At 45.6% G+C, this 26,332-nt stretch overlaps 1 protein-coding gene across 1 annotated transcript in view; it reads left to right on the forward strand.

Annotated features, from left to right (window-relative positions):
* Positions 1-8,420: 8,420 nt before the first annotated feature.
* Positions 8,421-26,332, forward strand: part of ATP6V0A2 (ATPase H+ transporting V0 subunit a2) — a 38,157-nt gene continuing 20,245 nt past the window's right edge. The window contains exons 1-8 of the mRNA XM_080985625.1: positions 8,421-9,050; positions 13,115-13,193; positions 15,264-15,361; positions 16,307-16,444; positions 16,735-16,835; positions 17,776-17,902; positions 19,351-19,433; positions 25,940-26,033. Of these exons, the coding sequence (XP_080841751.1) occupies positions 8,934-9,050; positions 13,115-13,193; positions 15,264-15,361; positions 16,307-16,444; positions 16,735-16,835; positions 17,776-17,902; positions 19,351-19,433; positions 25,940-26,033 (837 nt within the window). The 5' untranslated portion in view covers positions 8,421-8,933. The remainder of the gene's footprint in view (positions 9,051-13,114; positions 13,194-15,263; positions 15,362-16,306; positions 16,445-16,734; positions 16,836-17,775; positions 17,903-19,350; positions 19,434-25,939; positions 26,034-26,332) is intronic.

The following is a 26,332-nucleotide window of genomic DNA, read 5'->3' on the forward strand; positions in this document are numbered from 1 at the left end:
ATATTCATAATGTTCTTTCATAATTCTTTAATAGTTATTAATTATCCCAGCAAATCCTTTCCATCTTTCTATTATAAAATAAACCTTAAAATTTAAAATTTAGATCTTAACTTTACCAGCTTCTTATATTCATAATGTTCTTTCATAATTCTTTATACATCTTTACTAAAGCCAGGTAATTTCTTCCAACATTTTTCTATCATTCATTTTTCTATCATTCTATCATTCATCAACTTTATAAAACATTCTGTTAGTTAAAAAACAAAAAGAAAAAAGAAAAAAGCATATAAACAAGTCCGATCTTAATCCAACGTCCCTTCCTCCTGGTTTCGGGATTTTGTCAGTCCTTATTCCTCAATCTAACCCGGTGACCTTATGTCCGAGGCCCTCAGGTCACTTCCATGGCCCTTCCGTGGCTTTTCTTCATATTTGTGGCTGTAGTCACTTGCTCGTAGTAACTCCAACTTAATAGTGTTTTTAACCCTTCTCATCAGATCAGATCCTTTTCCCTGTTCATCGCTGCATTCCATGTAGTATTTAAGAACATACTTCAAGGGCCCTCCGAAGTTGTGGGCCCCCACAATTCCAAACATGTCGCAGCCTGTTACTGTATTTATAAAGTCCAGATATCCCAGCATAGGGGGGTCAATCCAGCCCCCCATTTCAAAACCACACCAAACTTTCCCTTCCCATATCTGTTTTTTTCCAAGTTCCATTATCAAATCCGAAGGATCAAGCTCCTGTTGAGACTGTTCTAACAAGCCACACTCCTGATTTAATGCCACAAACCCCTGTTCTGTCAAGACACACTCCTGGTTTGAGTCCTGGATAGACTCCACATATATTCCCACAGTTTGATCAAAGCCTTCCACTGCCTGTCCATGATTTCCAGTCGACTTGGCCATCTGGTTCACCTTATCATGTAGTTCTTCCAGTAGAGTCTTTGTTTTATTAAGCAGGCAAACCACAACTTCTGAAAACATTGTTGCACTCTCCCACGATTATTTGTAACAGCTGTCAAGTCCTTGGCATTAGTTACAGTCTCTAAGGCTCCCCCTAGGGAGAAGACTTATATTTGTTTTTGTTACATTTCCATGTTACTTGAGATACTTTATCCATATATATTCCTTTAAAATGCGAAAGGGAACAGTAGAGTCACAAAAATTCTCTTCTTTTAACTATCTGTCTCACACAGATATCTTGATTGATTCACGTCAGTCCTGACTTCCCCGCTCCAGGATCAGGACGAAAATAACTTCCTTTTACTGCTTCAAATAGTCCAAAAAAATTATTCCCAATTTAAAATGTTGGAATCCACTCTTTTAAAAGTAATTTTCAAAGCTCTAGTATAAGTTGCCTTTGCTTTGTTGTATTTACAAAGGAACGGAAGGGTGACTTCCTGTTTAGCCCTTCCCGCTCCGTACCAAATTCAATCATTTTTTCTTTTTTTTTTATAGTCCAATTCTGTCCCTTTCACTAATCTTCATTTACTGTCCCAATTTGTTCAAATTCTGGGTACTCACGGATGTTTGTTTTAAAGTCCGAATTGTCCAGGAAAAAAGGCAGCGCTCTCCGGCAACAGCTACGCGGCTTCACTCCACAAAAGAAGCAGACGACTCGCAGCACAGCGCCACTTCCTCGCTCTGTTCCGGAGCCCGTTGCCGGGTTCCTTTACAGATTGGGGGGGCGCAAACAGTGCCCGCCGAGTCCCAGGGTCACAGGCTTCACCCGCCTGTGGTTTAAAGGGTCCCCGCTGTGCCGAAGCGGTATTAGACCCGATTTCTGTGGAGCGGTCTCCCTCCGAATTAGAGGGATTCCGCCATTGCCGTTGGCGCCACCTCCGGAAGTCGTGAGAATCGCACTTCCTTCCCTAACCTGGGCAGAAGCTTCCCAGGCTTTGGGAAGGACAACATTTAGAGGACTAGCCTAGTCCCCCTAGTCTACTGACCATTATGTCACTGGCTGTTACCCAGCTCTGTCTCTATCCTTGGGAGAAACACATAGATAGGTTTCTTTTTAGGTGGAAAAAGGGAAACAAGGGATACCAGACAGTTTCATGTGAGTAAAAGTGGAAAATAATTTTAGGTGGTTTGGTAAGTAAAAGTAAATAGAAGCCAAACTAGACAGCTTCACATAGCAGTTGGAGAGGGCTGTGAGGGAACATTCTTCAAGTTCAATTGTCTGTTACCTCCTCTCCCATTTGTTTTTTTTTTTTTTTTAAATGATATTTATTAAGATTTTCAAAAATACAGAAAGTAAGAGTTAAAGTACATTTAAAGCCTTATTTTCATACATCCACTTTCTGGGACTCCCCCCTTCCCCCACCCCTACCATATTCCCCTTTCATATTGTTGGCTCCACAAGCTCTCAGTTCTAATTGAAACTTAATTTGTTTAGACCATTATTCGAATTTAAAATTTATACACTCCTCATCAATACCCTTAATAAAAAACAAAAGTTCTCTCCCCAGGGCCCACCCCATTTTCATTCCACAATTTCCCTTTTTTTAATGATAAAGACACCCCACACAATAGAAATATAAGAAATAAGAAATAAAAAATATAATAGATGAAGAAAAAGCTCATTCAGAAAAAAAAAAAATTGACAAGCCTTTGGATTTTAGTTCTCCCCCCCCTGTCCCCGGTTTAATATCCCCCTGACCACCAAACCATGTTATCCGCCTGGAATTCTTAAAGTCCATAAATCACCTATTTCCCCCAATTCCTTGCTGGCTTTTTCTGTTTATAATTATTTTTTAAAACATTTAACTTCAAATCTTTAAATAAAACTCCCCCCATTGTTCTTTCCAAGTTGTAGTCCAGTTTCCTCTTGTTCCGCTGCTGAAACGTTCTAATTCAGAAGCTTAGTAACTCTGCAGGGATTATTATTATTCAGGAACGAAAACTTGCGTTCAGTCCCTTCCTTTCTTCAATAGAAAATTCTATTGTCTCCTTTAGCCGAACACCCTGTAGACAAAATATTATTTCCGTTTTGCAGCTTTCCCAGAAGATAACCAGTCCTGTAAAATTCCAATGGTATTTTTCCACTTACGACCATCTTTGTAATGTCCCAAAACTCCGCTAGGGGGATTGTTGTAACTTTGTTTTCTCTAGTCCAAAAGTCCGATTGTTATCCATGTTATCGCCATTTTGTATCCAAGTTTTAACAAATTATAGCAAATTGTAACAAATTCAACCAGCAAAGTTCTCATAATAAAATCCTCTCTGCTTTCCGACTTTGACAGCTACTTTGACAGCTGTCAAAATCTCCGACTCTTTTCACCAGGCTCTCTCTTCAATCACCCCGGTTCCCGGGGGGGGGGGGTTACGTTTCTTCTCCCTCAATTCTTCCTCCAGCACAGTTCTTATAGTTCCCCATCGTGGAATTCTTAGTTTTAATCAGCAATACACATCTTTTTGGACCTTGGTTTCCCCGTCCTTGTTTTGGAAGGTTTACAGTAGGGGGGGGGACTGACTTCCTTTTTGGATCCCCCCCCGCTCGTGTCCAATCCGAAAAAAAAGAATTCTTTTTTTTCCTCCTTTTGAACCCGGTTTCCCAATTACTCACGGGTTGTTGTTAAGAAGTCCGAATTTTCAATGGAAGAAGTCAGCGCTCTCCGCCGGATGGCATGCGGCTGCGCTCGGCAGGGATAGCAGAGGACTCAAAGCACCACGCTTCTCCCCGGCACCCGATCCGTAGCCTTTAAAAAGGCTCCTTCACGAGTCGGGAGGGCGCTAGCGGTGCCAGCCGAGTCTCCATGTCCACGACCTCCGTGGCCGTGGTTTTTAAGGGTCCCCGCATCGCCGGTGCGGTAGGACCCAGCCCCTGCCGAGCAGACTCCCTCCGGAGCTCGGAGGGAGTCCGCCATTCGGCGATGGCGCCAACCCGGAAGTCCTCCTCTCCCATTTGCGCACATACGGATTTTGGAATTTTTCTTATGGGCTTTTACTTTCAATACAATGTGACTTATTAGTGAACAGGCATAGGATCAGGATAGGCTTCCCAAAATATGTTTAAAGGAATAAAATGCTAGGTTTGTGGAGGAAAAGTTGGAATATTTTGGGGCTTACATGGAACCTATTCCTCTTTTACCTCATAATGACCCTGTGAGGTAGGCTGGTCTGAGAAATAGTAACTTGTCTAAGATAACCAGGGATTTTATACCAGGTCTCCTCCGTCCAAGTCTGGAATGTTTATTCATGGCACCATGCTGGCTATTATTTCCATATTACAGGAATGGCTGAGTTATTTAAGCAGTTATTTAATCAAGTGACATCTGAACCAGCAGCTTCCTGGCTCACAGCTAATGCTCTCACCTACTATCCTTAACAGTGGTGCCATGCCCATGTTTGTAAGAACAAATAACACTGATTCGGGTTCCATTCTCTGCCGTGGGTTTGTGTGTATTCTGCAAGCCTCTCTCTCTCAATTTCTAGTTGAATTACTCTGTATATATACTATATATGGAAAAGTGTAATGGATTGTCCAACTGTCATTTGAAGTCTTTTCCCTTGAAGTTGTGCAGGCTTAAGCTACCTATGATTTTTTTAACGTGTGTGACACTGAGTCAGTGGGCCTCACAACTTTCTTTATAAGGAAATAAACCTGCTGGCCACAGTAGAATGGGCAACACTAACGACTTTTGAAATTAATATGTTTATGGATGCAATTGGGTCTAGCTTCTTGTTTCTACTTTGTGCTTACACAGCACCTAATGTTTATATAGCCCTTCACATCCATTATGTAAATGGGTTAGGGCCTAAGTAGTACAGGATGGCTATCCCCAGTATCTGCAAACTCCCTATATTAAAATGTGTAAACATGTAATGTAGCACAGGTAGCCCACACACACATTATTTCACCTGAATATTCCATGCAACTTTATGTGATGGATTCTTTGAATTGTTTCCCCTGTGTTCTCCTTGTACTGTGGGTTATTAACAAATATCTCTTATTAACAACTATCTTTCCTAAGGACAGCAAAACTGATTGTGATAGTAAAAGGCTATGGGTTTTCTTTATTACTTTATTTTTATTCAGCTAATTTGTATACCACTTCATATTTCAAAAGAAATTGCAAAATAGTTCACAGATCTCAACAAAAATAAACTATTTGAAAATAAATTATCTGATTGCATTTACAGTACAATCATTCTTTGTCTTGCAGTTCCTAACTCTCTAACATGCACGCTAATAACCCTGGCGTAATTTTAAGAAGATTTGCGGGTGTAAAAATAGTCATAGAAGAGGGGTTTGCCATTACATTGTTACATTTTAATGAGACCAGAGAAATAAAGTTTCTCATAAGAGTTATACACATATTTATCTAGAGGTTCTACAAGTCACAATTAGCGTTGTCTTTATTATGGAAAGTAGCAAATACTAAAAGCAAAAGGGTTTATTAGGAAGAAAAAATAAGAGAGTAATAATGAATGAAATGGGGTGGGAAGAGCCTCACGCGGTTCAGAGTTAATGTTGCATTGCCTTATTTCTTGCTTGAGAGTTTCAGTCCTTTCAAGGTGCAGTTTACATCAGAGTAAGGCTAGGGACACGGGTGGCACTGTGGTCTAAACCACAGAGCCTAGGGCTTGCCGATTGGAAAGTCGGCAGTTCGAATCCCCGCAACGGGGTTAGCTCCCGTTGCTCGGTCCCTGCTCCTGCCAACCTATCAGTTCGAAAGCACATCAAGTGCAACTAGATAAATAGGTACTGCCCCGGCGGGAAGGTAAACGGCGTTTCCGTGCGCTGCTCTGGTTCGCCAGAGGCGGCTTAGTCATGCTGGCCACATGACCTGGGAAAACTGTCTCCAGACAAACGCCGGCTCCCTCGGCCTATAGAGTGAGATGAGTGCGCAACCCCAGAGTCGTTTGCGACTGGACCTAACGGTCAGGGGTACCTTTACCTTTTTAAAGCCAGGCTGGTGCCCAGAGAGCTCAGAAGCCAGCCAAAAGGGTCCCCCAAATACGACCTCCCTGGGTGCAGGCCATGCCCGGGACTCCTGTTTTGCAGAGGGTTTCGCCTTTTGGGATACGGTTAGTCTCCTTTCTCTTCCCGCTTAGAGTGCATTAGGGAGATGGGGGAGTCCAGAAGTCCAACCTTTTTTCTGAAGGTGCTGTCAGATCCTTGGTCCATGGAGCCGATATTTGTCTTCACTGACTGGCAGCAGCAAGCCAGGACTTCGGGCCGGGGGGTCTCTCCCACATGCCGGGGGCTGAGCTTGGGACCTTTTTTCTTGGACGCAAAGCATGTAGGAAAAATAGAACGGTTTTCATTTACAGTATTTGTTTCGTGAAACCCATATACTGCTATATTGGAGAGGGGAACCCCAAAAAGCACTACAGAAATACAAATATTTCCTCAATTTCAGTTGAATTTCCTGCATTCCAGGGGGGTTGGACAACCTATTTCTTAATAGGTTTAATTGGGTTTGGTGCTTTTGTAACTGGATTTGTAATGCCTTTTAGTCAAATACAATAAATGATTGATTGATTGGTGAAAAAGTGCTTTTTGGCTGCAGAACATGTTTCGTTTCCTGTTGAGTGTGTTCCATTTGTAAATTGAGTCTCCTGCTGCTATGGGAAAGGACGTTTTTGTTTAAGAACGCTTCGGTTTAAGAACGGACTTCCGGAACGGATTAAGTTCGTAAACCAAGGTACCACTGTGTAATGGTTCTAGGGGTTGCTCGTGCGTAAATCGGCGCCACACCTGGCTGGGTTGCCTGAGTGAACCCTTTCTGTCCGGACAGCCACTCGCCCGTGGCTGTCTCAATCGCTGGCAGAATCCGTCAGTGGGCGTTTCTTGAACTTCTTCCAGCAAAGAAGTTCTTTGACGCCTAGTCTCCGCCTACTCTCCCTGCACGGAAGCCTTCTGCACAGGGAGGGTGTGGGCAGCGGAGGACCCGTGCTCTCCCCGCGGGTCCCAGGCGAGGAGTCATGGGACCGCCTCGCCGATTCCCCCATCTGCCCCCCTTCACCACTGGTGCTATGCTGATTTCCTTCCCCAGAAGATGTGCTGCTTCTCTCCCTCCCGGGACGCTCTCCGGAATCCCTCTGGAGCCCTCCCTCTCCCCCTGGCTCCGATGGCAGTTCCCTGACACACTGTAAGGCATTATTTAATGGTACTAAGAGCCATTATAAAATTGGTGAATTAATTGAAAGGTAAAAAATTGCTTAGAAACATAAAGAGTAGCTTCCTATTTAAAAGGTCAGTCTATTGACGCTTATATAGTGGTATCTTGGTTTAAGAACAGCTTTGTTTATGAACAACTTGGATTAAGAACGCTGCAAACCCGGAAGTAGGTGTTTTGATTTGTGAACTTTGCCTTGCATGCAGAACATATTTTGCTTCCTGTTGAGTGTGTTCCATTTGTAAATTGAGTCCCCTGCTGCTATGGGAAAGCACGTCTTGGTTTAAGAACGCTTTGGTTTAAGAACGGACTTCCGGAACGGATTAAGTTCGAAAACCAAGGTACAACTGTATATTGAAATAAGTGTGTTGAATCAAAAGTCTTAACAAAACATCCTTCAACAATGAAAAGGCAACACTCATTTCATTTCCTACACCCTTTATTTTACACCACTGTAAATTGTAAAAAATAAATAATTGGTGTTTGCTATTTAGATCAATCCGTATAGCTCATTGAGTAGAGCACGAGACCCTTAATCTCAGGGCCATCCTTTGAGCCCCACGTAGAGCAAAAGATTCCTGCAGGGGCTGGACTTGAAGACCCTCGTGGTCCCGTCTAACTCTTCCATGATTCTGTAATCTAAGGGCATTGCTTTCAAGTGAAATCATTCTCTGCGCACTCAAACACAGTTCAAACACATTCAAAGGTTTTAATAAAAAGTAATCTTTATTCAATAGTTTTCCAGATGAAATACATTGTTTCCGAGAGATTTGCATGGGGAAATCTTTTCGATTCCTCAAGAATAAGGGGCAGTGGGGTGAGGCTCATGTTTTACTGTAGTTTTATAATTTGTTTTATAACTATTATTATTTTTATTATACTACCTCTGGAGCACAGATGTTCCTAACATGAGAAGCTGCTGAATTTCTGCCTGAGAGGATATTAGCTCAGCACTAGGCCTTATTTAGGAAATCTCTGTGCTGTCTTGCATTAAAAACCCACAGGGCAACTTGCTGCATAACAAGATGAGACAAGTTTCATATTTCACATTCATTTGGAAGTAAATTCCAACATCACCCCCCAAAACATCGGGAGAACTGTACAACGAAACAATAAAATAAGGAGGAGCTCTTGTTTTTTAAGCTACCCCCGATTGCTTGATTCTTTGGAACACTGTTTGTTGAGAATGTATAGCTTGCCTCAAAGCCCTTTGCCCCCCCCCCCGTCCTGCCCCCCAGTTTGTTTGGCGACCCAGCGCGAGAGGCTGCAGCCTTGGAATCCCTCGCCCTGCCCAAGGGAAAGGCAATGGTCGGCCCCACCAGGGAAGCACAGGAACTCTGGGCTCGCTTTCGTTCGGCCAGCCTGGCTGGGCCCTTCTTTGCTCCTGCCTACCACAGAGACGAAACAGCTCCTCGCTCGGCATTTGGGCCCGCCATAGAGGTGCCGAGGGGCAGAGCGCCCGGGCCAATGGCGCTGTCTTATTGACCGGAACTTCCGAGGTGAGCGTGCGGTGGCCGCTCTAGGCTTTCCCGGCCCCTTCTCTCTCGGCGGCGCCTGGACCTGTGAGGAGAAGCCGGAAGCCGCGGGACTCGGGGCGACTCGGGTCTCCGTCCCCCTCGCCTGCCTCCTCTCCATGGCACCGGGCAGCGGGGGACCCGCCAGTCCCCGGAGCCGCCTCCGCAGCGGGACGGCAGCAGCAGCAGCAGCAGCGGCGACGGTGGAGCGGGGGCGGCGCCGAGGAGACCGGTGACGCCGCCTCTGCCGCTCCCCCTGCGCCTCCCCCGGCCCGGCCTGGGCGCCCTCCGCCATGGGCTCCCTCTTCCGCAGCGAGACGATGTGCCTGGCGCAGCTCTTCCTCCAGGCGGGCTCGGCCTACGAGTGCCTCAGCGCCCTGGGCGAGCGCGGCCTCGCCCACTTCCGAGACGTGAGTTGAGGCGACAAGAGGCGCGCGCCTTCAGCTGGTGGTTCATGGAATTTATGCGCTGCTTGATTGTCGGGGGGGGGGGCGTGCCGAGAAGGAACCCCTCAAAGCGGTTTACAAAAAAAACAGAACAATGAAACTATCACTTTTTTTCCCCAACTTTAAAGCATACAGAAAGTTAAAGGCCAGCATAGAATCGAGACTAAAAGCCCGTACAGGCTTTCTAAACACCTGGGCAGGTTTGTCTAAGTAACAACTTCTTCCTCCATCAGGCCCGGAAAAGAATGCAGCTTGTCTGGCTGTTAACCAGAAGGTTAGCGGTTCAAGCCCACCTAGTGACAGCTGCGGATAGGATTTCTGCATTTTAGGAGGATGGACAAGATGACCATTGTGGTCCCTTACAATTCTGTGGTTCTGTGAAAGGTGCCTGCCTGATATCAATAGGCAGGGAGTTCCAGAGCATTGGTGCTGTCATGCTATAAACTGATGTTTCTTGAACTTGGGTCCCTAGCTGTTGTTGGACTACAACTCCCATTATCCCTGACCACTGGTCCTGCTAGCTAGGGATGAAAGGACTTGGAGTCTAGCAACATCTGGGAACCCAAGTTTGAGAAAGGCTGAAGTTGTGGAGCAGTCTTAAAAAGAAATCAGGCAGCCCTGTGAATAAGTGGAGAACAGGTGTGCCCCTTGCAGTTGACACTGGAGGCTCCAGCTCCTGTCAGCCTCAACCAGCATGGCCAAAGCCTGCAGATAGCGGTGAGTTGCCCAGAAAGATTGGGAAGGCCACATACTGTAGAGATGGAGGGCAGGATTCAGCTCCCAGCTCAGCCTTCATGTGGGCTGATTGCCGTCTCTCAGGCTTACTTACCTCACAGGATTGTAGGGGAGCATAGGAACATAGGAAGCTGCCTTAAACTGACTCAAACCATTGGCCCATCTTGTGCAGTATTGTCATCACTGACTGGCAGCAACTCTCCAGGGTTTCGGATAGGAACCTCTTCCCACATCTTGATCATCTTGGCTGCCGTCCTCTGCACATGTTCCAATTGTCAATATCCTTCTTAAATTGTGTTGCCCAGAATTGGACACAGTAATCCAGGTGTGCTGTGACCAAGGCAAAATAGAGTGGGACTATTACTTCCCTTGATCTGAACACTAGACTTTGGTTGATGCAGCCTAGAATAGTCTAGAATAGCTGCAGCATCACACTGTTGATTCCTGTACTACGGGCCAGCCATCTTATATTTGGGCAGCTGGTTCTTTCTGCCTAAGTGTTGAAACTTATATTTGTCCCCGTTAAAATTCATTATTTAAATTTTGGTCCAGTTCTCCAATCTTGCTAAGGTCACCTTCAATCCCAATTCTGTCTTCAGCGGCATTGGCTACCCCTCCCAGTTTGGTGTCATCTGCAAATAATAATAATATTAATAATTTATTATTTCTACACTGCCCATCTGGCTGGGTTTCCTCAGCCACTCTGGGGGGCTTCCAACAGAAGGTTAAAATTACAAAATTGATTAGCATCCCCTCAATACCTTTATCCAAATTATTTATAAAGATGGCCAGGATCCATTGTATCGTCCAACCAGTTCTGTATGTGTGAGCCCAATTTTTTTGTTCTCACAAGCCTTATAACCCAAACAGTCTAGGAAAAAACTTTTAGTGCTCTAGTATAACCTGGTGCTTAACTGGGAATAGTGAATGATTTGCTGTTATGCATTGTATTAGGGGGGCCCATTGTGGGTTTTGTTGTTTAATTGGGTCCTACTTTCCAACATTTAGGATGCTACCATACAACATTTCTTCCATGCTGGTAATAGGAATGGCCAGGGTCCAAAACATTTACTGATTAACAGAAGTCGTTTGAGAAGTTCATTATTTCCTTGTCTTTATTACATTTGCTTATTGGTTTTATGACTCAGACATTCTAGGCCTACCTTTAGAAGCTGGCGAACAGAATATGGAATTATGGCTTGGCTCTTGAGCAAAGGTCTTTAAGATGTTAGTTCATAATTTATTGTGTTGAAATAATCATTTGCTTGACCCTTTGTTTTACATCTGTCTTCCTGCAGTTTTACAGTAGATACACAAAAACCACTTTCTCACTGAAGCACTAATATCAGATTAACACTTGAACTAGTTTCAGTTTGAGGCTTAATATATATTAATAAATACAGGCAAATCCTCATTTATGTGCATTGTTATTTGTTCATTCCTGTGCACCTGCACAGTGCTAGGTACCTGGAAGTGGTAGCTGGAAATGGGGAGCACCTGGTCAACCAAGCCCCACTGTCCCTCCAGTTTGTGGGAGCTGGAGGTGTGGCAGAGCTGGCGCGTTGGTCAGCTGAGCCCCGCTATCAGTCCAGCTCCTGTGAGTGTCAGCTGTCCCTGCACATGTCAGCTGGGCCAGCTCTGCTGCCTCTCTATCTTGCATGAGCTGGAGGGACCATGGGGCTTGTTTGAGGAGGACTCTCCAGAGTGCTCCACATTTTATGCGATTTTGTATATGTGCACAGGCCCAGAATGGAATGGGGACTCACCTGTAAGTTAAAATTAAGTGCATTGATTTTACAATCTTGTTTGGAGGAGTCGATAATCTTCACTAGCCTCCTTTTAACCATAGTTTATCATACAAACTATTTCCAGAGGGGTAGCTGTTAGCTTGCTGCACTTTATATTTATACCACCATAAACTTCGGTGTACCAGAGTCTGCATCCTCAGTTGTTTTTTCATTAAAAAATTGTATCGTGATATATAATAATTAAGCACCATAGATATTTTGTACTATTTAACACTTATAGCCCAAACTTCTACACGTTTACTAATACTTCAGAAAGCCAATTTTCAGACCTGGAAACTGAGCATCCATGTGGGTTTCCCTCATGTTAGGGTTCATTCACCTTTACATGTAGAGAAAATTATTTAGCCCCTGGTTATGTTGATTGTTTTTTCTTACACTTTTGTGTGGTTCTATGTTAGAGAATTGTAAATTAGTAGTGCAGTCTTATAGATGACTATTCATATTGCAGCCTTCATCATTTTGTAAACAAAAGCTGAATTCAGAATTTAAATACTATAATACACCCATATATAGTAAGTAAACACATAGTGTTTACTTACTATAATGGAGCCCTTTGGCCAGGATTTATACAACACAAATTATTTTGTGTGCTTAAGGAGAGTTTGGGTTTCTCTTCCTTTAATTAACATATCTCGGACGATGGCACAAATAGGTTTTTGAGACTGAGAATTTCAAAAGCAATGCAAGGGATCTGCTGTTCACAGAAAAGTGGTATAAACTTGTAATGTAGTACTAATGCTTGGGTACCCTTCAATTTTTGAATGGAATTTCTTCTAAAAGAAGAAAAGTATTTTTAGCAGGATTAGGGGTGAGGGAGGGTTGATCTCAGAACTTGGATGTTTGATTGTGAACATAAGAACAGCCCTGAGGGATCAGGCCAAATGCCCATGACTCCAGCATCGTGTTTCCATGTGAGCCAACTGCAGGCCCACAGGAGGCCCACAAGGAGGACATGGATGCCACCACTCTCTCTCCACTCATGATTCCCAGCCACTGGCATTCAGAAGCATCCTGTCTCCAGCAGCGGAGGTGGAACAGAGGTGAAAATAGAATGGCTGTTGGGTACCCAGTTTCACCTATTTTTGTAATACGTGTCTCTAGAATTGATTTTTGCAAACCAGGGAATGGGAATCTGGTACTCTCCAAAGTTAGTTATTGGTATGAGCTTTCATGTGCATGCACACAAAAACTCATACCAATAACGAACTTAGTTGGTCTCTAAGGTGCTACTGGAAGGAATTTTTTTTTATTTTGTTTCAACTACGGCAGACCAACACGGCTACCTACTTGTAACTGGTACCCTCCAGACATTGATGGACTCCAATTCCCATCATCCCCTGGCACCATAGCTAATGGTCCAGGATTGTAGGCGTTGTGCTTCAGCAGCATCTGGAGGGCCCCAGGTTCCCCACCCCTACTGTAAATATTGATGCAAAGGGCTTTTAAGTTGGATCCTGGGGCAAATAACATTTTTCTTTTTTCCAGCTCAATCCAAGCACCAGTGTCTTCCAACGGAAATATGTGGGTGAAGTAAAGAAGTGTGAAGAGATGGAAAGGATACTTGGTAAACTTGGGAACTGCAGGGTGGCTGACTGCTTCTTCATCATGCATTAAACACTGGGGGAGGGAGGCATACCTGATTACCCCGGCAAGAGGCTGTTCCTCTGTGGGGAGGTCCATTTCAGGGTCACATTTCACATGTGTCATAGAATCATAGAATTGTAGACTTAGAAGATGTTTCAAGGGTCACCTATTCCAACCCCTTGCAATGCATGCAGGAATCTCCAACCTCTACTTAAAAAACTCTAGTGAAGGAGAGTCTACCACCTTCCAAAGGAGTCTGCTCCATTACTGAAGAGTGCTTACCATCATAAAGTTCTTCCTTTCTTGTAACTTGAATCCATTGGTTTGGATTCTACCCCCCAGAGCAGGAGAAAACAAGCGTGCTCCACCCTCCATTTGACAGCCCCTCATTTATTTGAAGACAGGTATTATATCTTAGTCTCCTCTTCTCCAGGCTAAACATACCCAACTCCCTCCACCGATCCTTATAAGGCTTGGTTTCCAGACCCTTGCATCATCTTGGTCACCCTCCTGCACATGTTCTAGCTTGCCTCTATCCTTAAGCTGTGGTGCCCAGAACTGGACACAGCATTCCAGGTGGGGTCTGACCAAGGCAGAATAGAGACGCACTATTATTTCCCTTGATCTGGACACTATACTTCTATTGATGCAGCCTAGAATAACAATAGCTATTTTGTGCTGCTTTGGGGGGGTCATATTTCACTGAGATAGGTGTGTATTCTGTAGTCTACCAATTTGAAACTGAGTTTACTTAGGCAAGAATAGTGGCTGAGGTCCAGGCCCAGTTCTTGTTACTTGAAGCCACCCTTGCTTCAGCTTTCATGCTTATTTCCCTTTCCAAAAATCGGAGCTGTTGGTTCATCAATCATTCCCCGCCCCCCTTGGCCTTTCAGGGAAATGAGATAAGCCTATTAACAAACAATGTGATTAGAAGCTATTTAAATCCTTAGCATTGCTGAAAGCATTGCTCTGTGTTGCAAATTGCATTCTCATGCTTTTAAACTGCTGGCTTAACACAGTTGTTTTACCAAGTGCTCAGATTTTGAAATTTGCTGTCAGGTGACTATGTAAGTGACCCACCTTCAACAGCTTTGTCAAGTGTTAAATTGCTCCATACATGTATTGCTCTTTACATGAGGTTGCCCTTAAGTTGGAAACATCAACTGGTTCAAAATGCGGCTGCAGGGATGTTGATAGGAGTATAATGATCAGATAACTAACACCCGCCCTGTGCGACTTATTCTTGTAGCCAATGGATTGTATCCAGACTAAATAAATTGCACTTCATTCCCATTGAAATCAGTGGGACTTAATGGGACATGTCAATTCATTAAGTCTCATCGATTTCAGTGAGGCATAAGTGCAACAGTGGATCCAAACCAATTTCTTTTGGGGCTCAAATTGAAGGGGTGAATCTGACCTTTAAAGCTCTAAAAAGACATTGAAGGGACCAAGGAGTTGGAAGGGACCCTGAGGGACATCTAGTTCAACCCCCTGCAATGCATGGTGGGTAGAGACACAGTTGCAAAGAAACAATTGGAAACTTCAAAGTTTTCTTCCCTGTTTTTGACCTTCCTTTTTCAACAAGCCTTTTAAGTGGAGATTTTTGTCCCAGTCTGTATTGGTTTTGGAATTGTTTTATATTTAAATTCTTTTAATTGTTTGTATATATGTTCTTATTACTTTGGGAACTTTCATAGGAAGTGATTAATAAAGGCAAATAAATAAATTATTGATGATTTCTAGCTTGCAGCCTCTGCAAGGCAAGAATTGAACACATTCTACTGTACATCTCAGTTCACATGGTGTAACATTGTGGCCTGACAGGCTTATGGAGAGGCCTCCTTGAGCTTTGGGAGCCCTGGAAGGTATTTAGCATCCTCTGCAGTGCAGAGTATTCCCAGAGCAGTAGCCAAATGTGGCCAAGAGTTCCCCAAGGATAATAACCCTGAGAGTTGAAAAAATTCCCCATTCCCTAGCAAACCTTTCGTGGAACAATATTCCTTGAGTTAGAATACTCCTTTGAAAGTATTTCTTTCCTTTATTCCAGGATACCTTGTGCAAGAAATTAAGAGAGCGGACATTCCCCTACCAGAAGGAGATGTTACCCCTGCTGCCCCTCCGTTTAAGCAGATGCTGGAGATTCAGGTACTTTGTGGAATGGGGATCTTCTGGAATTAAAGGGTAGTCATAGATCCACTTATTTTCCTTTATTTTGGGCCAATTGTGAGAGCTTGCATGCTCGGATTCCAAACTTTCCTTCAAGAAGCTCATGAGTAGCATTTTAATCTTGTAACAACAACTGTGTGAAGCAGTTTAGGCTGAGGCACTGACTTGTTTGGGCCCATCCAGTGAGCTTAGAGTCATTGAATAGAGAGTACAGATCTTTCATCCCGGTACAGAATTAAATCAATAGTTGCCAAAGAAATACTAAATACCCTCTTCATTTTGTGTGGTAAATTGGGGCTTAGTGGGTTTTCTTCTGTTTGAGTCACAGTAGTGGGACTGATTGGGAATACCAGTGAGTTGTGGTGCCTACTTATGATATATGCGGTTGCCCAGAGCTTGCAAACATCATGAGGTGCAACTGGTTGACTGAAGGGGGCAGGCAGAGTCACAAAGGACTGGCCGCTTCAAAAGGCCAGAGATGGAAGACAGAGGCAGAGAAGAGGAAAGAGCAGTGCAGCGTTGCAGGAAGGGGAAAGACAGAGAGGAAGAAGGAAAAGCTGTATACTTTAGGTAAGGGAAACAGACAGGAATGAGTTTGAGAAGCAGACTATTGTGAAGCTACCATGGTGCAACTACTAAACAAATGTTACATTATGGAACTGAGACTCAATCGAGATTCAGAGTGACTAGCTAACTCCCCAGTGGTTTGACATGACCCCCAAAGGTGTACTCCTCCAATGTCTTGTGAAACAGATGGATGCCAACAATAAGCTTATTTCAGAAAGGAATATTGAGCCTTGAGGATTTTGTACAGGAGACCCAGTGCTAGCCCAGCACTGTAACAATTGCATGACTGTCATGGGACTTGTGGCCATACAACATCTGGAGCCAGAATGGGAATGCACTTTTGCCCTTGTATTGCAGGAGCAGCTGCAGAAGTTGGAGGTGGAATTGAGAGAAGTGACGAAAAATAAAGAGAAGCTGAGGAAGAATCTCCTTGAGCTGACGGAATATACCCACATGCTACGGGTCACCCGGTCCTTTGTCAGAAGAACTGCTGAGGTACTGTTACCGTTGCATGGCAAAGCTCCTTAACTTGTGTGTACAGAGGGGAGGCAGTGAGCCACAGGCCAGTTTCCGGGGCCCACCTAGTACCTGATAATGGCTGCAGGATTCTTGCAGCAGTGGGCCTTGCTGCAGTCCTGTGAGGCACTGAATGCCATTGAATGCAGGCAAATGCAGTAGCCTTAAGCCTTGTTTCCCATCTCACTTGGTGATCATCACTCCCTTGTGATTTGGGCACAGCCCTAGCACATTTGAGGAAGTGTTTCCTTTCATTTTTTTCTTTTTAGTTTGAGTCCTGTTTACTTACGAATTATGAAGAATTCCCAACTTTAGAAACGGACCGCTTAGTCGACTACAACTGCATGCATAGACTTGGCGCCAAACTGGGGTAAGTGATGAAAAAGTCTATACAGTCATACCTTGGATCTGAATGCCCTGCGAGTTGAATGTTTTGGCTCTGAATGGTGCAAACCGTCATTCCGGTTTGCGAATGTTCTTTGGAACCCAAATGTCGGATGCGGCTTCTGATTGGCTGCAGGAACTTCCTGTAGCCAATTGGAAGCCGTGCCTTGGTTTCCAGACGTTTTGGAAGTTGAATGGATTTGCGGAACGGATTCTGTTCATTGTCCGAGGTACAACTGGGCACTTAACTGTTAATAATCATTTTGCATTTATATGAAGATGAAGACCTGACTGCTTCGATGGTGCCACAGATATGGCAAATTTTTGGAATAATTTAGCTCTTCGTTAGTCTTTCCCTTCTAGTGAGGAAGTGAGGCTGCATTAATCCTATTCGTTTATGTGTCATGCATGCGGGTGAGTGCTTGCATGAGCATAGTTTTATGTAGTTAACCTGCCTACTCCAAAGTAAATCCCAATAACCTCAGTGGATTTTACTCCCTAGTAAGTGAGTTCAGATTTGCAGCCTAAAACCCGTTTCAGAGCTTCAAATTGACAGTATTAACACTTGGCACCAATCAGTGGCATGCTGAATTGAGCTCTACATGGTTTGATATTTGACAGCCAATTGTGTTTCCTTCATGTGCCTATTGTGTTTTTAAGTAAGGAGGAGATTAGTAGATTTTAAAAATTGTTATAAGTGCTGGAATCTTGTAGCTCACTTGGTATGACCTTGTGTAATTTTAGTGGTTTCCATGTGCACCTCAGTGGAAGAGGCATTTTAGTTTACAGATAATCTGTGAATGCTCAGCCCTTCCTAACTTCACTGGCATGTAATGATAGAATATGGTATCCTTTCTGGTCCGAATGCTCATGTAATAAAATTTAAAGTTTGCTCTATAGTATACTTTGTATTTTTTCCAATGTAGATTTATATCTGGCTTAGTTCACCGAGCAAAAATTGAAGCCTTTGAAAAAATGCTGTGGCGAGTCTGCAAAGGATATACAATTGTTTCTTATTCAGAACTGGATGAGTGCCTAGAAGATCCAGATACCGTGAGTAATCAGGATAGATAAATAATGCAGCCTGTTTCTGAAGGTCGGTGCTGGATCAGCCCACCTCCTCATCTAAATTATACATCTGCATGCAAAGTATATGTGGCTACTTGGGTGTTATGGCTGGATCCAAAGCAAGTTCATCACACTTGGATCCTGTAGAAATGTAGTATTTATTATTTAATAGTATTTGTATTCGGTTTTTTTAGCTGAAGAGGCTTCCAGACAGCTTACAATAACTTATCCCACTATGTGAAAAGTGTGACTTGCTTACTCAATATCCAAACCATAATGTTTAACTGTGACTTGTTTTTCTAAACCATGGTTAAGCTTTTATGTCTGAATAGCTAAAGCATGTTTAAAGATCAGCTACAAACCAGTACAGTATATGACAACATGATTTGAACTGGGTTTGAACTGAGTTACTTCTGCAAGAAGTAAACCATGGCTGAAAAGTAGCTCTGAGGAAGAGATTACAAACTTTCACATCTGGTTTTGAATAAAATGCAATGTGTTTCATCTGAACCTTAAAGTATGGTTAATCTTAATGATGGCTTGTTGAAACAAGCTAACTTTGTAGCTCACAGTCTGAAGTTTCAAACAAACCATAGTTAAGGGCAGTATTTTTTCCTGAGGATAGTCAAAGGCAGGGGTCGACAAGGTTTACCATGCCTGGGCCAGTTCACTCCAGCGGAGATCCCTCCGTGGGCTGGATTGCGCATGCGTGAGTGTGTGCGCCTGCTATTTTCGGCATCTGCGCAGGTGCGATTTCTGGCACTGCAGAAGCAAGTCCCTGTGCCATGCTGCGCCGGTTTAGTGCAGCGCATGGGGATTTGCCGAGCGGGCGGCTCGGTTTGGGGGCGACTCGTGGGCCGGTTAAACGACCCCCATGGGCCGCTTGTGGCTCATGGGCCTTAGGTTGCCTACCCCTTCTCAAGGGCATGCCGTACCCCCCCCCCATGTTAAATGTGTTGCACTTACTGTAACAACTTCATGGTGAGTACCGGGACTTTTTTTCTTTAACAGATATTAAAAAGCACTAATTAAAGGCTTAAGATCAACTGACAAAGTGCAGTTAATAAAGAATGGAAATGAAAGGTTCTGAACCCCTCCTCACAGCTATGCCAGAGCTCATTCCTGTCTTGGCAAAAAATGGTTTCTTGTGATATTGTTCAAATACGGGCACTAGGCGAATGGGAGCAGTCTCAATAAGGTTAGCCATAATTTTGCTGTTCATTGGGGATTTTAAGAGTTAAGCCTGTACCAGAGCTTTGTGCATGTGGAATCTATTCACAGAATACAGAAAACCCCTATCTACCCTTTTTGTGTATCAAAATTCATTTTTAAAAGAAATTGTGCAGTTGGTTCAATATGAGTGGTTAGTCGATCACCAATAAAGTGGAACTGTAGGCCAAAGTTTAATTGAACAATTTATGTTTACTTTTCAGGGCGAACCTACCAAATGGTTTGTTTTCTTAATATCTTATTGGGGTGAACAGATAGGCCAGAAAGTTAAGAAAATATGTGACTGGTAAGAATTAACATACTTTAATTTGCTTTACTTTTTCCTACTGAGATTTTTATATTTTGACCACTTTGTAAAATAATAACAGCATCGGCATTGGGAAACTGAGTGTGCACCTGAAAACATGACTTTTGTGGCTACATATGTGCTTATTAATTGCATTTGTATCTTGCATTTCTTCAGTGGCAATAAGGTGACTTGCACAGGGTTCCCTGGAGGTTTCTTATTCAGGCATTGATCAGACCCAGGCCTGCCTAGCTTTAGTAAGGTGGCAGCATACCATATTTATGTGAATCTAATGCACACCTCAGTTTTCGAAACCTTGAAACCAAAAAAGTATTTGCTGTGTTAGCAGTGTTTTTCAAGCTTGCAATCAAATCTAATGCTCCATCAAATCTAATGTGCACCCTATGTTTTGTGATGTAATTTGGCCAAAAATGGTGAGCATTACTGTGATGGGACGATGAGCTGCTTGTGTGTAAAATCCTAGTCCCTCAGAGTTTGGTCAAGTTTGCAAACCTCTGTCTGTAACGGAGCCCCTTAAACATGGCTCCGTCAGTCGCTGGCAGATTCCGACAGTGGTTGCTTTCGGAATCGCTTCCAACATAAAAGCTCCTTAACGGAAACACGTCTTCTGGACTCTCTGCGTGACAGTTTCCGGCGAGGAGTGGGTGTCCCTACAGGAGGTCCTGAAACCTCCCCACTGTTTTCGCTGGAAGTGTCTCTGAGCCATCCCTCCAGCTCCCTTTCCCTCAGCTCAGCTCCTCTCCCCCTACTGGTTCCCTCTTCAGCTGCTGAGTCTCTCCCAACCTGTGTGAGCCCTTTCACTTCCCTTCCTTCCGATGGCAGTTCCCTGACATCCACCTCCCCTCCAGGGCCCCCTTCATCCCCTCTCGCCCCCTCCTCTACGGGCGGTGAGGAGGCAAAACCCCGGAATGAACTTCCTTCATCTTCCGATGTCCCGAACACTTCTCTCCACCTGTTGCGGTTCCTGGTCTCGAAGTACTCCTCCTCCTCAGAGTCCATCTCCCCTTCCCCTTCCGATTCCGAGAATCCTTCCAACTCCTCCTCCTCATCGGTGGTCCCAAAGTATTCCCTCCGGAACCTCTCCACAGGCTGAGGTTTCCTTGGGAACCTTTGATGGAACGTTTCTATCAATACCTCGTCATTGATATCTTCTGCCATTACCCAAGTGTTTTCTGACTCCGGTTCTCCTTCCCACGCTACCAAATACTCCACCTGATCCCCCTTCCATCTGGCGTCGAGGATTTCTGCCACATGGCTGCTGCATTCCCTTTCTTCTATGACCGGTCCCCGAGTGGCCATCCCTTCTCGTCCCCCCTCATACGGTGACAGTAACGACCTGTGAAATACTGGGTGCAGTTTCATGTGGTTGGGTAACCGGAGCCTGAAAGCCACTGGGTTGACCTGTTGAATGACCTCAAAGGGACCCAATCTCCTGGGTCTTAATTTCTTACAACCTCCTTTGAACGGCAACCCTTGGGTTGACAGCCACACCCTATCTCCCACCCTTATGGTTTCACCTTCCCTTCGGTTCTTGTCTGCCTGCCTCTTGTATTCTTCCTTCGCCCTTTCTAAGTTGAGTTGGAGCTGACGATGGATTGCTTCCATTTCTTCTACAAAATGCTCGGCTGCCGGGACACCCCATCTCTCCCCTTCTCCCCCTGGGAAAGCCCTGGGATGACACCCATAATTAGCCAAGAAGGGGCTCATCCCTGTGGACACATTCTCGGCATTGTTGTAGGCAAATTCCGCCAGCGCCAACTTTTCTACCCAGTCATTCTCTCTGTCATTGACATAACACCTCAGGTATTGCTGGAGGACCCCGTTTGCTCTTTCCGTCTGCCCGTTGGTTTCAGGGTGCCGGGCAGTCGAAAAGTTGACCTCCACCTGCAGTAAGCTCATGAGCTTCCTCCAGAACCTGGAAGTAAATTGTTTTCCTCGGTCTGAGACCACCCTCAATGGCACCCCGTGCAACCTAAAAATGTGTTCTACAAATAACTTCGCTGTCTCTTCCGCCGTGACTGCATGCGAGCAGGCTACAAAGTGGCACATCTTTGTTAGTAGGTCTACCACCACCATGATGGCTGTTTTCCCCTTGGACTTCGGCAGATCAGTCATAAAATCTATCGACACTGCCTCCCAAGGTCGTTCTGGGGTTGGTAAGGGTTCTAATAGCCCCGCCGGTGCCCGCCTCTCCCCTTTGGCTCGCTGGCATTGCTCACACCCTCTTACATACTCCCGTACATCTTCCCTCACCTTAGGCCACCAAAATTCCCTGGTGACCAACCACATGGTTTTGTGTTGTCCAAAATGCCCCGCCGTGGGGCTGTCGTGCAACTGCTTGAGTACCCTCCCCCTTAAGTCTCCTTCAGGGATATACAGTGCCCCTTTGTAATACAAAGCTCCATTTCTTTCCTCGAAACCCCCTGGTTCCTCTCCCTCACCCCTAAGACCTCTGAGCTTATTCTGGGCGTATTCATCATTCTCTGTTTCCTCTACCAGTTCTCTTTGTCCCACCAATGCCGCCCCACACACCCAGCGGTCCTCTGGAATGACATGTCTCTCTTCGGGTGCTCCCTCCCCCTCCAAATATTCAGGTTTGCGTGAGAGAGCGTCCGCCCTAATGTTCTCTGGGCCTGGCACGTAACAAATCTCAAAGTTAAATTTGGAGAACTCCTGGGCCCATCTCACTTGCCGTTGGTTGAGCACTCGTGCCGTCCTCCAATACTCTAGGTTCTTGTGGTCAGTGCACACTTGCACCTTATGTTGTGCGCCAATTAGCAGGTGCCTCCATCTCCGGAACGCCTCATGAATGGCTAGTAGTTCTCGGTCATACACCGTGTAGTTCCTCTCGGATTTGTTCAGCTTTCGCGAAAAAAAGGCACACGGTCTCCACTCTGACTCCTCCTTCCCTGGCTGCAGAAGCACCGCCCCAATCGCTCTGTCTGATGCGTCAGTTTCCACTCTCATCGGTTTTTGTAAATCCACATGCAGGAGTTGTTGTTCCGAGGCGAAGGCCCTTTTTAGTTCCTCAAATGCTCGCTCCGCCTCCTCAGTCCAAACGAACTTCTTCTTACTGCTGAGACAGTCCGTAATGGGCGCCGTCAGGTGGGCAAAGTTTCGGATGAACTTACGATAGAAGTTCCCAAATCCTAGGAACCTCTGCACATCCTTCCTTGTTTTGGGTGTTTTCCATTCCAGCACCGCCTGGACCTTGCCGGGATCCATGGCCAATCCCTTGTCTGACAGGCGATACCCCAGGAATTCCACCTCCTTGGTATGAAACTGACACTTCTCCAGTTTCACCCACAGCTGGTTGGCTTGCAGCCTGCTCAACACTTCTCTGACGTCTCTCACATGCTGCTCCTCATTCTCAGAATACACCAACACGTCGTCTAAGAAGGCCACACAATTCTTGTAAAGCAAAGGCCCCAGGACGTGGTTCATAAACGATTGAAAGCACGCGGAGCCTCCTTGTAGGCCGAAGGGCATAACTAAATATTCAAATGCCCCCAAAGGGGTGAACATGGTGGTTTTCCATTCATCCCCCTTCCTTATTCGTATCAGGTTGTACGCCCCCCTTAGGTCCAGTTTAGTAAAAATCTTTCCCTTCCTGACCCTTGTCAAAATGTCGTCAATCCTGGGCATAGGGAAAGCCACTGGTTCTGACACTGCATTTAAGGCCCTGAAGTCACACACAAGCCTCGGCTTGTTCGTGTTTTTTTTATCCACAAAAAACACTGGGCTGCCCCCCACCGCCCTGGACTCTCTGATGAACCCTCTCTTCAGGTTCTTGTCAATGAACTCTCTTAGCTCCTGCATCTCTCTGTCTGACATGGCGTACAGCTTGCCTACAGGGAGCTGTGCCCCAGGGAGTAAATTGATTTGACAGTCAAAGGGTCTATGCGGGGGTAGTTGGTCAGCTTCCCTTTCGCTGAAGACGTCGCGGAGATCTGCGTATTGTCGTGGTACCTTCACGTTCTCCGTTACTTCAGTCCCTGCTAGGGTGGCTTGGGCCCCTGCCAAACCCTTTCCCTCTTTGCAGTGTTCTAAGCAATGTGCTGAACCAAAAGAAACCACTCTCTGATGCCAGCCCACCAGCGGATCATGTAACGCTAGCCAGCTCATCCCCAATATAATGGGAGCTCCTCCCAAGGTGGCCACATTAAACGCTATCAGTTCGGTGTGCCTTGCCACCTTCATTATCATTGGGACGGTCTGCAAGCTGACTTCTCCTCCCAACAGCTCCCTGCCATCGATCGTGGTCACCTGCAGGGGGTTGCTTAAAGGGATCGTCTGTATCTGGTGTTCAGCTGCAAACTCTTTGCTCATGAAATTGCAGGAGCTGCCTGAGTCCAACAGCGCCTTTATCTTTAGAGGGTGTCCGTTTGGCAGCTCTAGCGCCACTTCTATCACTAGGGCGGGTTTAGGAGGTTCTGGCGTGGGCACTTTCACTGCTCTTTGGCCTGGCTGCTGTGCCCCGACGGTGGCAGCCAGGCGTTGGCTTTTACTTGCTTCGGTATTTCTTCCTCTCTTCCCTCCACAGCTCCTACCATCCCTTGCCATTCCTTCCTCTGGGGGCAGACTCTGGCAAAGTGACCTGGCTGTTGGCAGAGATAGCATTTCCGGGCGCCTTTTCCCTCCTTCTTTCCCCCCTCACTGGGCTTTGAAACTGCGCGCGCGCGCGCTGTTCCGATTTCCATCGGCTCTGCCGGCGGGAAAGTTGGCTCTGGAATGTCTGGAATGCGGAACTCCTTCCAACGTTCCCCCTTCCCTTCCCGCCTCTCCAATGCTCTCGCCTCCTGGCGCGCTCCTATGGTCAGCGCTGATTTGGTCAGCTGGTCCATAGACTCCGCCCTGGGCGCCCGGGAAAGTTCGTCTTTCACAGCCGAAGAAAGCCCTTCTTCAAAGAGCATTTGAATGGGTTCCGCCGATAGATCCCACCCCAATTTATGGATCAACATGGTGAACTCAGTCCAGTACTCACGGACAGATCGGCTCCCCTGTTTGCAAGCCATTAACTGTCTGCGGACCACTCCCTGTTCAATATCGCTGGAAAACATCAGATCCATGGCGCGAAAGAACTTCATCGTGTCCTTTAGGACGTCACTATTCGCTGCCATCAGGGGTCTAACCCAGTCTCTCGCCCCCTTTTCAAGATGCCCAATCACGAAAGCCACTCGTGATTCCTCGTCAGGGAATTCATCAAACTGCAGATTGAGGGCATATTGCATCTCTGTCCGAAAGCCATGATAGTCTTTGGGCTCCCCCCCAAACTTCTGCACCAATCCTGGTACCTTTCTGACGAGCTGGGTGTCTTTCCCCTTTTTGTCTGCATCCTGAGCCCTCCTCTCCTCAAGCCTCGCCGTCTGCAGCGCTAGCTGGACCTCCAACACCCGGTACCTTTCTTCCAGGCTTGGACCCGCTCCAGCTCCTGCTTCTCCGGTTCCGGCTGGGTTGCTCATGATGCCTTCTCCTGCACAAGCTGCTCACGAAGACTGTCGGAATGCTGTGATGGGACGATGAGCTGCTTGTGTGTAAAATCCTAGTCCCTCAGAGTTTGGTCAAGTTTGCAAACCTCTGTCTGTAACGGAGCCCCTTAAACATGGCTCCGTCAGTCGCTGGCAGATTCCGACAGTGGTTGCTTTCGGAATCGCTTCCAACATAAAAGCTCCTTAACGGAAACACGTCTTCTGGACTCTCTGCGTGACAGTTTCCGGCGAGGAGTGGGTGTCCCTACAGGAGGTCCTGAAACCTCCCCACTGTTTTCGCTGGAAGTGTCTCTGAGCCATCCCTCCAGCTCCCTTTCCCTCAGCTCAGCTCCTCTCCCCCTACTGGTTCCCTCTTCAGCTGCTGAGTCTCTCCCAACCTGTGTGAGCCCTTTCACTTCCCTTCCTTCCGATGGCAGTTCCCTGACAATTACGTTCAATTAAATACAGTAATATTGATTTGACCATAACCCTGATCCTTACTGCATACCTGCAAATTATTCTTGGCAAAAAGTCTTTGAGTAGAGTTTGTCTGCCATTGTTGAACTTCTCAACCCGGAACCCTTGATAAAACTTACAAGGCGCCTTTGTTTCCTGGTACACAGTCTGACAGCTGCTGTGCTGATCCATCACCCTGGCAGACTTCTTCAGCTCTGTATCCAAAGTTGGGGAAGGGCTGCAGCTCAGTGGTAGAGCATCTGCCTTGCATGCAGAAGGTCCCAGGTTCATTCCCTGGTGTTTCCATGTTAGGGCTGGGAAAAGCTGCTGCCTGAAACCTGGGAGAGCTACTGCCAGCCAGAGTAGACAATACTGAGATAGATAAACCAGCGTTTTTGACTCAATATAAAGCAGCTTCCTATATTCCAGAACTATTTTAGGCTTTGTTTTTGTGTTGTTTTTGCAAGACCAGATTAAGTTCCCACTGCTTTTGTTTTGCAGTTCTGCTCTTCTCTTCTTTGTTGGGCTCTTTTATGTAGACTATTTTTGGTTTTTTGCCAGCTACCATTGCCATGTCTACCCCTATCCCAGCACCCCTGAGGAGCGCCGAACAGTTATGGAAGGACTCCAGGTTCGCATTCAGGATCTTCATATGGTGAGTAGAAAATTACTGGTGCACCTTGGAGGCACCAATCGTCTCATGGAAGAAGGTTAATACATAACCTACAGTTCTGAGTGCATGTTTAAAAGGAAGAGGTTGGGCCAGCTTTCAACCATATGGACTTTAATGTAAACGAGGGATGATCAGCTCCACTTTTTTTGCAGGTGTTGGCAACAGTGGCTCTGCTTTCTGGGAACTCTTTACAGTTTATGAGCTGTTATATGTGTACTCAGGCATAGGATTTTACATATAAAATGTGTAGAAATCTAAAAGACAGACCTCTTCTATTCAGC

Source organism: Podarcis pityusensis (assembly GCF_964106645.2).
Source record: "Podarcis pityusensis genome assembly, chromosome: 16".
NCBI classification, from domain to species: domain Eukaryota; kingdom Metazoa; phylum Chordata; class Lepidosauria; order Squamata; family Lacertidae; genus Podarcis; species Podarcis pityusensis.